Genomic DNA, 15,791 nt, shown 5'->3' with positions numbered 1-15,791 from the left:
GACCCTCCCCGAGCCCCGCGCGCCCCGCCCCTCCGCGACCCTCCCCCGAGCCCTGCGCGCCCCGCCCCTCCGCGACCCTCCCCCGAGCCCCGCGCGCCCCACCCCTCCGCGACCCTCCCCCGAGCCCCGCGTGCCCCGCCCCTCCGCGACCTTCTCCGAGCCCCGCGCGCCCCGCCCCTCCGCGACCCTCCCCCAGCCCCGTGCGCCCCGCCCTGACCGCCGCTGGCGGGTCACGGGGGAAGGGTAGAGAGGGGGACGGCGCTCGCGGGCGGACGCGGGCCGGAGGGGCGGGGCCAGGGCCGGGCGGGGCGGGGCCCGCGGGGCTAGGGGTCGCGGAGGGGCGGGGCGCGGGCCTCAGCCCCTCTCTCGAAGCCGGAGATCCTCTTCAGCGGCGGAAGTTCCGGCGTCGGTAAGTGGGGGTCAGAGGTCAGCAGGAAGTCGATACGTGGCCGCCGCCTGTCCCCGCCGAGGAGGCGCAGAAGCCGGAGATGGCGGCGGTGCTGAACGCCGAGCGACTTGAGGTCTCCGTCGACGGCCTCACGCTGAGCCCCGACCCAGAGGAGCGGCCCGGCGCGGAGGGCGCCCCGCTGCTGCCGCCGCCGCTGCCGCCGCCCTCGCCGCCCGGAGCGGGCCGAGGGCCAGGCGCCGCGGGGGAGCAGCCGGCGCCCGGGGAGGCGGCGGCCGGGGGCGCGGCGGAGGAGGCGCGGCGGCTGGAGCAGCGCTGGGGCTTCGGCCTGGAGGAGCTGTACGGCCTGGCGCTGCGCTTCTTCAAAGGTGAGCCGGCCCGGCCCCGCCCCCGCCCCCGCCGTAGCCGCCTGGGCGAGTCCGCCAGGGCCGTGGCCGGAGCGTGAGCGGCCCGCGCTGCCTCGCCCGTCCGGGCCGCGGTCACCGGAGCAGGCTCCGTCCTTGGAGCGGGGGAGGCGGGTGTCCCCGAAGTTTGTCAGCACCCGCTGGGCCGCTGGGTCACACCCCTGCAGGGCCGGGAACCTCCGCGGAGCAGTCCGAGTCTTGCCTCTCCGAGGTTACCGGGGACGTTTTCCCCAAATTCGCTTCTCGGGTTTCCGGCGCCGGGGAGGAAGAATGAGCCCTTTCTCTCCCAGAGGATCCCGTTCTGGGATGGCTTTTTGTATGGGGTTGCTTTTTTTTTTTTTTTTTTCCCCTTTCTGTTTTAAACTGTCGCATTCCTTATCTTGTTTCCTTGGTACAGCCGACTCCTCCGGGCAGGAGGGAATCTTTCCATAGGTTCCGTACGCTTCCTTTGCAGTCGTTCTGGGGGGCCGTCACCTGGCAGTTTTGATGTGGCAGAGGTCCCCTCTAGCTAGTCAACCTCTAAAGGGAAGGGATGCCCGCGATGTTCTAGTAACTTCTCGATGGTTAAAATTGTACCTTGGAAACAACGTGCAAGAGTAAATTCTCAGTTAAGGCCTAAAAGTACCCTGTTTCTTACAGCATTAATTGTAAGATGTCTCTTCGAGCACGATTGTGATGTGTGGGCTTTTTTTTTTTTTTAATTGGGTGATTCACTGGTGGTGATACCAGTCACATGATCTTTAAGTGGGAAAGACTGATGGAGAAGCCCGTTAGTTTGATTCTTAGAGATATTTAGATCTTGTAGGGCGGATCTTTGGCGGAATGAAACTTTAAAAGTGGTTGCTAGGTTTCGTATACGTTTTCGTATACGAACAGCATATTTATGACACTTTTCCCAGAGGGAGTTCCTTTTGGAGTACAGTACATACTTGGGTAACTGAAGTTGTGTGGTTCATGGTAGTGATACGTGCAAGAGTTATTTGTTGTCTCCCCAAAATAACTGTGCAAACTAATGAAAATCTCTTACAGATTTTCCAAACATTTGGTTGTTCCACATTCATTGCATTTTTTAATTAAAAAGTTTTCCCTTGGGCAGCCTGGGTGGCTCAGCGGTTTAGCGCCGCCTTCAGCCAGGGTGTGACCCTGGAGACCCGGAATCGAGTCCCACATCGGGCTCCCTGCATGGAGCCTGGTTCTCCCTCTGCCTGTGTCTCTGCCTGTGTCTCTCATGAATAAATAAATAAATTCTTAAAAAATAAAAAAAAAAGTTTACTTACCCTTGAAATATCGTCATTGGATAGGGAATTCAACTCTCTGTGCACTGGCCAGCTTGGGGAATTGGTAATGGCTAATGGGTTTTGGATCACTTGACCCTTAGGTCACTGACTTGAATTTAGTGTTTCCTGTGGTGGTGATACATTACCACTTATTTAAAAATCTGATGTTTTCTATATAATTTGTGTAACTATATTTTACTTCAAACTTTTATTTTTGGAACTTTTCCACTGTTCAGTAAGATTATATAGAAGGAAAAAGGTCTCTAAGAATAAAGGACCAACTTTTAATCCTAGCTTTTGCCACATGACTGACAAAAATATAAAGGTCATTATATCTTCTGATGTCTATTTGAAAATGGTAATATTTTCTTTGAAATATTAAAAACACTGTATAATGTGTGGTAAATTTAGCACTGCTTTGGGAGTCAGGAAGCCCTGGATTTTCTATACTGTGTAAACTCCTGGACAGTTAACTTTTCTCTTCCAAACTTCATTTCCAGGGGTGTGTGTGTGTGTGTGTGTGTAGCAGCTGGATTAGATGAAATTTGGTGCCTCAGATTTAAGATTTTTTAAAAGATTTTATTTATTTATTCATGAGAGATACAGAGAGGGAGGCAGAGACACAGGCAGAGGGAGAAGCAGGCTCCATGTAGGAAGCTCAATGTGGGACTCGATCCTGGGACCCTGGGATCACACCCCCAGCCAAAGGCAGACGCTCAACCTCAACCGCTGAGCCACTCAGGCATCCCTCAGTTTTAAGATTTGATCTAAAGCCAACATTTTAACATGTTTGCTGAGTAGTAAGAGTCCTTGGAGAACCAATATAGTGGGGGGGGGGGGGATAGTTAATCAGTTACTTTAGAGAAAAAAGCTGCATTGATAGGTATGGTTCATTCACTTCCTAAGTTAAGCTTTCAGAACCATATTCAAATACTTAAAAGGACAAATAGTGTAACAATTAAAGCTATCTTTCTGCATGGATCATTACATAGTTGGCAATGATTAGGCAGGCTATTAGGATAAGAGATGCCTAAGGGAGGGGGAGAGGAATCTAAAAGCAGTCAGAAGAATAATTATGGAAAGTGGGGTGAGTCAAGTGTTGCTGCCTTTGTTTTAATGTGTAAGTTTTCCCAGTTCAGTACTTGGTATTTTTAGTAGTTTTGTAAGGATTTCTAATAGGTCACTATCTTGTGGTATTTGTACCAGAATTTCAGCAAGAATCAAAATTGACATTACATTTTATCTTCCAGTGTGGAATAAATATGAATCTTGAAAGCATGGCTATCCATTGAAAAGAACTTAGATAGGGAATCACGAAGCCTGTTTCTCATTCCATCCCTGTCACAGTGGTCACAGGCCAGTGACCGAATCCATTATGTCAACTATCTATTCTTAACTTTATGCCAGTAAAAATAAAGATAAGATGGAAGTATGGGTAAATGTAAGTTAGGATCTTACCATCCAAACTTCAGACATTGTTGGGGTGCTTGGTTGACTCGGTAGAGCATGTGGCTCTTGATCTTAGGGTTGTGAGTGGAGCCCCACATTGGGTGTAGAAATTACTTAAATGAGCTATAAATAAGTAAACTTCAGACTTTGTTGAATCCTTACTACGGATAAAGTTTTCTGTTAGATTACTGCTGTAAGTGAATAGTATGTTCCTTTTTGGTGGTAAGGAATTTAAGGTCCAAAGAGTTAAAGACCCAAAGATACTGTGTGAAGGATGGAAGGAGCAGATATCATTCCAGGGTTGGGGAGGAGAGGCCAAGAGTCGTTAAAGGACAAGGTGGGTGTCAGGAAGTGGCTTAAAGGAGGCCATGTGGAGGGCTGGAGAGGTGCGTTGGTGTCAGATCTGAGGAAGGACTTGAATGTCATCGTAAATAGCCTTTTTGTTAGTAGACAGTGAAGAACCATTTAACGTTTTTTACAGGGCAGAGCCAAGTTGCCCGATTCTAGCTCAGCAAGATTCAGCTGGTATTTTCAGCTCTTTGGGTAAGGACTGCATTGGTTGACTTTATTGTACCCTTTATACTTCTTGGAGGGAGCTAACCTGAGGAGTTGTATTTTGGTTTTTAGAGTTTTGGGGGGTGAGTGTTTCCTTCTCTAACACTTTATTGCCTCTTTACATGAAGCTGTTAGATGGTTGCATTAATTTAAAATTCCAAAGTAATAATTACCCCCGCTTTGGTTGTTTAGCTGATGTTCACTATATGTCAGGTACTGCTTTGAGAGCTGTATATACACATAATTTTGTGTAATCCCCCACAGACCTTCCAGTGGGGGTGTTCTGGTTTCTTAGTCAAAGAACTTGATCTGGGTCTCTCAGTTACTCGTAAGAGGCAGGGTTGGATCTCACTCTGATTCCAAAGAGGTCTTCCCAGTATAGGAGAGGCAAAGTGAATGGAAACCCTGCTTTTTTCTGATGGCATTTGAGGGAAATACTTAGAATTACCTACCCTGTTGCCTTATCACATTTTGGAACTTTTTGAGTATATGTGTTTGGAAATATTAAGAGCTAATAGAGGGCAGCCCCCGTGGCCTAGCGGTTTAGCGCCGCCTTCAGCCCAGGGCCTGATCCTGAAGACGTGGAGTCCACGTCCGGCTCTCTGCATGGTGCCTGCTTCTGCCTCTCTTTCTGTGTCTCTCATGAATAAATAAATAAATAAAATCTTTTAAAGAAAGAAAAGAGCTAATAGATTCATACTGTTTTTCTGCACATGATCACTTTATTGAATCTCTTTAGATATCTGGAGGAGTGAAGTGTGAGAAAACCATCTACTCTGAATTCCAAAATAATATTGCTATCAGGTTTGAAATTTTAAACATAATGGGGCAGAAATTGCCTCCAAAGGACTGAAATAAGTGTGTTCATCAAAATATTGACATACAAAATCCCATTGCTGCTAATACAATACTAGGTCTTTTGGGAAGCCTGAATTTAGCTAGTGTAATGATTTTTTTTTAACTCTTAAAAATTGAAAATGGATGTGTTAATTCATTAGGGACTGAAAAATGGTGGTACTCTAATTTTTTTTCTTTTATTGGAATACTTCATATACTATTTGGTGTGGAGTATAAATTAAAATAGGAAAGGAAAAATGTATCTTACCCTTTATTAGTTTTCAAAATAATGAGTTGTTTCTTTAGCAACCTTAACAGGTGACAGGTTTTTTTTATCATCATTATGTACTCATACTTTTAAAAGTATCTGATTTTTTTAAACTCTTAGCAATACTCAGTACTGTCTTTAGTAAGTCAAATTGGCTCTTCAGTTCCTTCCTTTGACATGACTAGTAATTTTTCGTAGCTTCCTTAGTATCTGGTATGATGAGATATTCCAGGTTATTCTTATACATTTCCTGCTTCAGCAGGAATCATCAGCCGTTTGTCCAAGGGAACATGGTTCCTGTTAGTGGGAAACAGCATTTGAAGAGACATAATCTGGGTGATAAGACGGGGTGCTCGGGATCCCTGGGTGGCGCAGTGGTTTGGCGCTTGCCTTTGGCCCAGGGCGCGATCCTGGAGACCCGGGATCGAATCCCACATCAGGCTCCCGGTGCATGGAGCCTGCTTCTCCCTCTGCCTATGTCTCTGCCTCTCTCTCTCTCTCTCTCTCTGTGACTATCATAAATAAATAAAAATTTAAAAAAAAAATAAAAAAAAAAAGACGGGGTGCTCATTGCTACTGGATTGGTCATTATTTCTAGGCCTTTTCAGCAGACAATTGGAGGGAGTGGGGTGTGTGTGCTGTATTTTTGAGTGTGGTATGTAAAAGCTGTAGTTGAATTTGGAGGAACTTAAGTAATGAATTCAGAATCTTTCTAGTCTTTTTTTTTTTTTTTAAGTTATTTATTTATTAGAAAGAGAGAGAACGAGCAGGAGGGAGAGAAAAACGCAGACTCCTTGTTGAGCAGGGAGCCTGACATGGGGCTCAATCCCAGGACCCTGGGATTACGACCTGAGCCAAAGGCAGACACTTAACTGATTAAGCCACTCAGGTGCCCCAGAATCTTTCTAGTCTTGTTAATGTGTTTACATTAGCAGTCCTGGTGCCTATTCAAGTAGTACACTCAGCTGTGTTACTGATTGCAGAGAGGCCATCATGTGGATGGGCTGAAATGGTTCCGTTTTCTTTTGTCACCTTTAGACATATCCATTTACAGCAACATGTATGAATGGTCCCATTAATGTTTTAAAAACATGTACAGGGCAGCCTGGGTGGCTCAGCAGTTTAGCGCCGCCTTCAGCCCAGGGTGTGATCCTGGGCTCCCTGCCTGTTTCTCCCTCTGCCTGTGTCTCTGCCTCTCTCTCTCTCTGTGTATTCTCATGAGTAAATAAATAAAATCTTAAAATAAAAAAAATAAAAACATGTACAGCTGTAATTTATTCTTTGGTAACTTAAGTATAATTAGTGTGTGCCTCCTGGACTTCAGGGGTCTAGCTTCAGATAATTTCGTGATTAAAATTATTACTATCGAACATCTTTTAAATTTTGAGCTTATTTTTCCTTTTAATTTGTCTGTACTGGGGGATCCCTGGGTGGCGCAGCGGTTTGGCGCCTGCCTTTGGCCCAGGGCGTGATCCTGGAGACCCAGGATCGAATCCCACATCGGGCTCCCAGTGCATGGAGCCTGCTTCTCCCTCTGCCTGTGTCTCTGCCTCTCTCTCTCTCTCTCTCTCTCTCTCTCTCTCTCTCTGTGACTATCATAAATAAATAAATTAAAAAAATAATTGTACTGTTAGGCATAAGTGTCTAATACTATAGGAGGATGTAAAGACCCAAGAGACAATTATAAGAAAGAAATTGTAACACAAGGGACACCTAGGTGGCTCAACTGGTTAAGCATCACACTCTTGATTTCAGCTCAGGTCATGATCTCAGCATCATGAGATTGAGCCCCACATTGGTCTCTGCATCCAGCATGGAGTCTTATTTGTCCTTCTCTCTCCTTATGCTTGCATGCTTGCTCTCTCACTCTCCCTAAAATAAAGAAATAAAATCTTAAAAAACCAAACACCAAAAAGAAAAATTATAGCCACTGAGAATAGTAATACCTCAGGGAGGGAGGGGGATTAAAAAAATAAAAGTATAATAATACCTCTCAAGCATCTGATTTTTTATTTTGCTAGTTGATATTAAATTTGAGCTGAACTGAATTTTTCTTTTTTCCTTTTTTTTAAAGATTTTATTTACTTATTCATGAGAGACAGAGAGGCAGAGACATAGGCAGAGGGAGAAGCAGTTTCCCCACGGGGAGCCCGATGTGGGGCTCAATCCCAGGACCCCGGGATCACGACCTAAGCCTAAGGCAGACACTCAACCACTGATCCACCCAGGCGTCCCTGAAGTTTTCATATGAAGATTGGATTCAAGCATATGTTTATATGTATGTGTGTATATATGTGCATGTGTTTAATGTAAGTGATTTTAAACATTTGCCTGAGGCCTCCCACTTATTTAATACACATTCAGAAAAGTACACATCATGAGTGGATAGCACAGTGAACTTTGACAAAGTGTACATATTCTGTTAACCAACACCCAGAAGGAAATAATGTTTATAGCAGTTTCCCCCTTATCGTGGTTTCACTCTGCCTGGTGGTCAACTGCAGTCAGGAAGCAGGTGATCCTCCTCCTGACACAGCGTCAGAAGGTCACTGGTAGCCTAGTGCTGCGTCACACCTCTGGCATCCTTCATCTCGCATCATCTTTTTTCTTTTTCTTTTTTTCCTGAAGATTTTATTTATTTATTCATGGGAGGCACAGAGAGAGGGAGGAGGCAGAGACACAGGCAGAGGGAGAAGCAGGCTCCACACAGGGAGCCTGATGCAGGACCCGATCCCGGGTCTCCGGGGTCACACCCTGGGCTGAAGGCGGCACTAAACCGCTGAGCCACCCGGCCGGGCTGCCTGTCATCTCATTTTTCATGTGGACATTTTATCATCTCATATCATAAGAGTGAGGACAGGACAGTAAGATATCTTGAGATGACATTCACATAACTTTTATTATAGCATATTGTTATAATTATTTTGTTATTGTTTTACTGTGCCTAATTTTATAAAGTAAGATTTGTCATAGATACATACTTATAAGAAGAAGCCCTGTTACCGTAGGGCTTGGTACTATCCACAGTTTCAGGAATTCACAGAGGGTTTTGGAATGTATCTCCCACAGATAGGGAAGATTACTGTTGCTGTACTTGCATCTGTTCACTAAATGAGAGCTACTGTGGCTCAGTATTTAGGAAGCTGAGCTCTGGAGTCAAGGCTGTCTAGGGTACTTTGTCTAATTCTGCCACTGAGTTTCTTAAATTCCATGCCTTTGCTCAAGGGTTGTTGTGAGAGTTATAGGAAAGTATATATAAATTCTTGCCGGAGTGCCTGACAGTTGGTATTCTGTGATTGCTTATGTTGTTAAAGAGGAAAGATTACCAAGAATTTATTGTGGGGTGTGTTGAATTAATTGGAAGGAGGAGTCAGCTTTAATAAGCACTTAGTACATGCAAGGCAGTTGCCAGGGTGTTTTATATTATTCATTGACTCAGAAATACTGCATTGTTACACTTCCCTACAAGTAATATAAACATTTATCTATCAGGTTTTACAACATGAAGGATATGTGGTTTTAATTTTAATATTTCTAAAATATGGGCTTTACTCTATATTCTTTGGGAGGCAGCAGTGTGCTAGGGCCATGAAAGCAAACAGATTTGATTTTAGGCCTGTTTGGTGGAAATCCACTATCTAGGAAGAGAGAGAGGGTCCTGCTCTCCTCTGTACAGATTAGACAGTCCCTGGATCACACTTTTAGTTTGAGACATCATCCCTCAGGGTTAAAGACAAATGGAGCTTGTCCGGAACAGAGCAACTTGTATGGGTGTGGGCACTTGGAGCCCTGGTGTTACCAGGACGGCTGCTCCTCAGCCAGTGACTGCTTCCGGCTCTGTGCGGGCACTCACTAAGATTTTGGAACACATTTTTTCTAACCCTCACAAGAACCCTAAGAAGTACCTCCATTTCATCAGTAGCAAAACAGAGGCTTGGAAAGGTTAAATAAGTTGTCCCTTCTATGTTCTTAGCAAAGCGGGGATATAAACGTACATCTTCAGAAGGTGTGAGGGAATGAGCTCCAGATGTTTAGCCCAGAGAGTAGAGAACTCAGGGCAAATGTGATGGGTATTTGTGGTTTTTGAAGTCTTATCTGTTAAATGTATTTTACTTAATGCTGAGGACCAGAAGTAGACCCTGTGGATGGAAATTCAAGAGGTGAAGTCAGAATAAAGAACTAAAAATTACATCCATGCAGATATAGAATAGAATGCTCTGGGATGGTGAATTCCCATCACCTGGACCTGCTCAAGCATAAATTAGCAGCTGCTAGGTGGGTAGGCTTCCATTCTTCTTTAATCTTTTTTTTTTTTTTTTTTTTGTATATGCTGCAGGTTTTTTCTTTGTGGTTACTGTGAGGCTTATGTAGAATAGTTCATAGTTCTGTTAGTTTAAGCTGGTAATTTCCAGGGCATCCAGAAACTCTGTGCTTTTTCCTCTCTCCACTTTAGGTTAGTGATGTTGTCATTTACATCTTTTTTATACTGTATATCCAGTAACAGATTGTTGTAAGCCAGTGGATATGCAGAGGGGATTTGACCTTTGGTTGTGCAGGTTAGTCAATAATGGTGAATATTCTTTCCAGCTCATAGATTGTATGGTTTCATTTCATTAGACACAGGCTACAAGAGACATTGAAATAATTTGTTACATCATCTACCTTTATCTCCAGAGAGGAGAGAAAAACAGGATTTCTGTGTAAACTTATTCTAGCAATTGAGATGTAAGACTAATAACCTTTTGTATAATTAATTTCAGGTGGAAGGGACTTAATCTTTCAGAGCTTTGGGCTTGGTAACTGTGATTATAATACTATTATCAAATTATGCTGCCTTATTAGAACTGTAAAGTTAAGTACTTATGATTTTAATAAGAACATAATTTAGAAGCCATTTCTATTTTTAGTTGCTTGGGAAAATGTGTTTTATGTATTGCATTAGTTTCCTACTACAGCTGTAACAAATCACCACAAATTTAGTGGCTTAAACCAGCACATACTGTCTCACAGTTCCTGAGGTCAAAAGTTCTGAATGAGTCCCTTTCCTCCAGAATCTCCCCCCCCCCCCCCCCCCCCGGAATTTAAAGGTATTAAAGGTCCATTTTTTTCTGGCATTCAGTATTCATACTCTTAAGATGTTCTGGTCCTGTGTATGTCACCTGCTGTTCTTCCTAGAAGTTTTTAGAATATCCTCTATCTCCAGTGTTTGAGAATATCTGTTATTGCCTTTTTTTTTTTTTTTTTTTTAAGATTTTATTTTATTTATTCATAAGAGACACAGGCAGAGGGAGAAGCAGGCTCCACTCAGGGAGCCCGATGTGGAACTCGATCCCAGGTCTCCAGGATCAGGCCCTGGACTGAAGACGGCACTAAACCGCCGAGCCACCCGGGCTGCCCCTGTTTATTTCATTTTTTGAATGATTGTGTTCAACGTTTGAGAGTCCTTCTAGGCTCTAAACCTTCATCCCTCATTTCTGGGAAATTTTCTTGTATTTCATGATAATTTCCCCTCTTTTTTTTTTCCTCTGTTCATTCCCTGATACTGTTAATATTAGGTATTGGATCTTCTGGGTTGAACTTCTAATTCTGTTACTTTTCATCGTTGTCTCTTTGCTCTGTCTTTTAGGAGATAGTCTCAATTCCATTTTCCAACCTATGAAAGATTTTTTAAAAATTGGTTTTCACGTTTTTCATTTCCAAGAGTTTTTATTCTCTAAATTACCTTTCTTCCTGCTACTTGTTTTACTTGGTGGATTCATCAACTTCTGTCTCTGAGGATATTAAAACAAACGTAGGGGCATCTGGGTGGCTCAGTGGTTGAGCTTCTGCCTTTGGCTCAGGGCGTGTTCCCAGGGTCCTGGGATTGAGTCCCACATCAGGCTCCTTGCAGGGAGCCTGCTTCTCCCTCTGCCTATGTCTCTGTCTCTCTCTGTCTCTCAAGAATAAATGAATAAAATCTCAAAAAAAAAAAAAAGTAGATTTTTGTTTCATTTAGAAAAAATTTTTTAAAGATTTTATTTATTTATTCATTAGAGACACACACACAGAGAGAGAGAGAGAGAGAGAGAGAGAGAGGCAAAGACACAGGCAGAGGAAGAAACAGGCTCCATGCAGGAAGCCTGATGTGGGACTCGATCCTGGGTTTCTAGGATCACACCCTGGGCTGAAGGCAGCGCTAAACCGCTGAGCCACCCGGGCTGCCCTTAAATTTTTCTTTAAAAAAATAAAATAAATTTTTATTTTAGGGGCACCTGGGTGGCTCAGTTGGTTGGGCTTCTGACTCTTGGTTTTGGTTCAGGTCATGATTGTAGGGTCCTAGGATCCAGCCCCACATCAGCCTCTGTATTCAACATGGAATCTGCTTGAGATTCTCCTTCTCCCTCTGCGTCTCCCACTCTTGCATGTGTGCACTCTCACCCTCTCAAATAAGTAAATACAGTCTTTAAATTTTTCTCATAAACATTTTTTCCATGTTGGAAGCTTTCTCATATGTCAGGTGACACTTGGATATTCATTCCCATAGAAGGATAAGGCACTGAGCAGCTAATTGTGACCTTGAGCAGAAACCTTTACTGTAGGGTGAAGAGGTAGATGTTTCATAGGGGAACCCTCAAATATCAATATCTTTCAAATCAGTAACTGTATATTTTTTCTATGGGGCCAGTTTCTCCTGCAAATACTCCTGTCTCCTTTGGGGGATATATGAACTTAGTTGTCAGCATTCAGGAACCAGGTGGGAGAAGGGAGGGTGGCAGGGAGTTGTTTACCATTTACTAGGAAAACTTGTTTCTCTGTGTTTAGTCCTACAGTTCACTCCCAGCCTGCTGTCCTCCCATCTGGAGCATATGTGATTCAGGATCTCTAGTAAACATCAGCCCTTTGCTGAAGTCGGGGCGAGGTAGCCATCCGTGTACTTGGGGTTGCCAAACAACAGGAGGGAGGAGGAGTACCAGCTTAGAGTTTCAGCATTCTTGTTTCTATCTAGACTCCAGCTTTTTTTTTTTTTTTTTAAATTTTATTTATTCATGAGAGAGAGAGGCAGAGACACAGACAGAGGGAGAAGCAGGTCCCATACAGGAAGCCTGATGTGGGACTTAATCCCGGCACTCCAGGATCGTGCCTTGAGCTGAAGACAAACGCCCAACCACTGAGCCACCCAGGCATCCCTAGACTCCAGCTTTTAAAGAACTTGGAACCTTTACTTCCTGAACCTTCCCAGAGTTCTCTAAATTTCCTTCCCTATTTCTTTTCATCGAGGTCTCGTTCAGAATCAGAGCTAACCATGTGTATGTAATCCACCATGTCTAGCTGAAAGTTTATGTTTTCTGACCTTTTATTATTTTATTTTTTTTAAAGATTCTATTTATTTATTCATGAGAGACACAGAGAGAGAGAGAGAGAGAGAGAGAGGCAGAGACACAGGCAGAGGGAGAAGCAGGCTCCATGCAGGGAGCCCGATGTGGGACTCGATCCCGGGACCCCGGGGTCACGCCCTGGGCCAAAGGCAGGTGCTAAACTGCTGAGCCACCCAGGGATCCCGTTTTCTGACCTTTTAATGATGACTTGATTTTTTAAAATATCTGGAAATCATCTGGCTTTTGATTTATTACTTTCTCTAGTTAAGAGTCAGAAACTTTTCCTAAAAGGGCCTGATCGTGTTTTGGGCTTCAATAGCCACATATAGTCTGTGTTCATATTCCTTGTTTTTTGTTTGTTTTGCTTTTTGTTGTTGTTTTACGACCCTTAGAAAACAAAGTCAAGAATGCCTGGCTGGTTCAGTCAGTGGAACATACAGCTCTTGATCTTGGGGTTGTCAGTTCAAGCCCCACATTGGATGTAGAGATTACTTTAAAAAAAATCCTTAGAGATACCTGGGTGGTTCAGGTGTCTGAGCAACTCTTGATTTTGGCTCAGGTCATGATCTCAGTCTTGTGAGATAGAGCTCCATGTTAGGATCCACACTAGTGTGGAGCCTGCTTAAAATTCTCTCTTCTTCTCCCCCTGCCCTCCCCCCAAGATAAAAATAAAATATTTGAAAAATAGGGGCAGCCTGGGTGGCTCAGTGGTGTAGCACCGCCTTCAGCCCAGGATGTAATCCTGGAGTCCCATGATCAAGTCCCTCATTGGACTCCCTGCATGGAGCCTTGCTTCTCCTCTGTGTCTCTGCCTCTGTGTGTGTGTGTATGTGTGATGAATAAATAATTAAAATCTTTAAAAAAAATTGTTGCTGGACCAATGCCAACAAGTGATCCTATTCAGTCCATTAAACGAGAACTCAGTTTGCCATCAATGCTTCCCTTAGGTTGTAGAAGTGCTCACTGCTTCTTGTTGCTGTGTCTGTACACCTGTATGCCTGAGAAATAGCTTTGCAGCTTCTTTCTAATTATAATATGTCTGTCTTTTTGGTTGCTGTGGAAAGTAGAATTCCAAAATTGAATATAACTTTAAAATAATTAAATTGGAAAAAAAAATAATAAAATAAAATAATTAAATTGGGATCCCTGGGTGGCGCAGCGGTTTGGCGCCTGCCTTTGGCCCAGGGCGCGATCCTGGAGACCTGGGATCGAATCCCATGTCGGGCTCCCGGTGCATGGAGCCTGCTTCTCTCTCTGCCTTGTCTCTGCCTCTCTCTATATATATGACTATCATAAATAAAAAAAATTAAAAAATAAAATAAAATAAAATAATTAAATTGTCGGAGATCCTTGGGTGGCTCAGAGGTTTAGTGCCTGCCTTCAGTCCAGGGCGTGGTCCTGGAGGCCCGGAATCGAGTCCCACATCGGGCTCCCTGCATGGAGCCTGCTTCTCCCTCTGCCTGTGTCTCTGTCTCTCTGTCTCTCTGTCTCTCTCTCTCTCTCTGTGTCTCTCATGTATAAATAAATAAAATCTTAAAAATAAAATAAAATAAACTGTGAGTCCAGGAATCTGGAATGATACCTGTCTGTATCCTTTTCTGGCAGGACTGAAATGGAACTTTCCTGTGGGAATGGGGTCCAGGTTAAAGATTTTTGAGTTTCAGCATGGGTTTTTCTGTATAATTAATATAGTTTTAACTTTATTGTTAAGCAGGATGCCTGGGTGGCTCAGCGATTGGGCATCTGCCTTCGAGGAGTGATCCTGGGGTCCCGGGATCCAGTTCCGCATCAGGAGCTCCTGCATGGAGCCTGCTTCTCCCTCTGCCTGTGTCTCTGCCTCTCCCCCTACACCCCCCACCCCCACTGTGTCTCTCATGAATAAATAAAATCCTTAAAAAAAGAACCTTCTTATTAAACATATTTAATGTCCATAGATCCAAAAACAATTTAGAAGAAAATGATTTTCATCCAACTCAGAAAGCTGAACAAAACATGGGGCACCTGGGCGACACTGTCAGTTAAAGTATACCTTCGGCTCAGGTCATGATCTCAGGGTCCTGGGATGGAGTCCCTAGTTGAGCTTCCTGCTCAGTGGAGAGTCTGCTTCTCCCTCTCCTTACTGGCTATCTCTCTCTCTTAAAGTCTTAAAAAACAAAACATCTGGGATGTGTGGACTAGAACCACCTGAAGAATAAGAGAAGTAACCTTTTTTTTTTTTTTAATAATGCTAATAGTCTGCCTAGAGGTGTAGATTGTGTAGGGTTTTCATTTTCTGTATTTTAAATTGAGAAAAGCACAGTGTGGGCTCTCCTGTGTAGGATGGTTGGGGTTATTTACACATCCTCCTGTGTCTTGTATATTCTTCAGGGGAGAATAATTGATTTGTTAACCTTTGTCCCAAAGGCTGAAAGATAAGTTGTGACTTTTTTTTAAAAGTTTGTTAAAAAAGAAAGAAATGAAAAAGAAAAAAAAAAGAAATGTGTATGTATTTAATATGAAAGTACATATGTGCTTGAAGAAAATTTGGGAAAATAAAAAATGAATAAAAATCTGCAATCTAATTCTGTAGAAATTATTATTAACATATTGGTGTGTTTCCTTTTCTTTGTTTTATTGTTTTTTTTTTAAATTTTGTTTTAGACAGATTTTGTCCCCCACCTGAATAATGATGATTAATTTGAAGATCTAGTAATAGAATTTAAGGGAAAGATTATAGAACAGTTCTTCAAACTAACAAGTGTGTAAACAATTCTATGGAAATGCCAGTACAATTCATAAGAATGGATATACTGTTTTGCTAATTCTCACAGAAATTGACCTATAAAGTTAAGTTTTTCTTCAGTGAGATTTGTTGGGCATGGTTTTGGTGGAACCTGTGAACCAGGCATGGTGTTTAGCACTGGGGTTCATGGTGGTGAACAGATTTGACTGCTTGACCAGAACTAACCCTTAAATCATTAAAAAAAAACAAACCTATTTCTCTCTCTCTCTTTTTTTTTTTTTTTTGTCTTTTTAAGATTTTTTTTAAAAGATTTTATTTATTTATTCATGAGAGACAAAGAGAGAGAGGCAGAGACACAGGCAGAGGGAGGAGAAGCAGGCTCCATGCAAGGAGCCCAGTGTGAGACTTGAACCCAGGAATCTGGGATCACGCCCTTAGCCAAAGGCAGGCACTTAACCGCTGAGCCACCTAGGCGTCCCTAAGATTTTATTTTTAAGTCATCTCTACACCCAATGTGG

General features: G+C 43.3%; 1 protein-coding gene across 1 annotated transcript in view; it reads left to right on the top strand.

Annotated features, from left to right (window-relative positions):
- Window positions 1–390: 390 nt before the first annotated feature.
- Window positions 391–15,791, top strand: part of ACBD3 (acyl-CoA binding domain containing 3) — a 40,636-nt gene continuing 25,235 nt past the window's right edge. The window contains exon 1 of the mRNA XM_026003267.2: window positions 391–774. Coding sequence (XP_025859052.2) covers window positions 489–774 — 286 coding nt within the window. The 5' untranslated portion in view covers window positions 391–488. The remainder of the gene's footprint in view (window positions 775–15,791) is intronic.

Source organism: Vulpes vulpes, chromosome 13 (genome assembly GCF_048418805.1).
Source record: "Vulpes vulpes isolate BD-2025 chromosome 13, VulVul3, whole genome shotgun sequence".
Classification (NCBI taxonomy): domain Eukaryota; kingdom Metazoa; phylum Chordata; class Mammalia; order Carnivora; family Canidae; genus Vulpes; species Vulpes vulpes.
The sequence above is the reverse complement of the archived record's forward strand: the minus strand, read 5'-3'. Positions and strand labels throughout refer to the sequence as shown.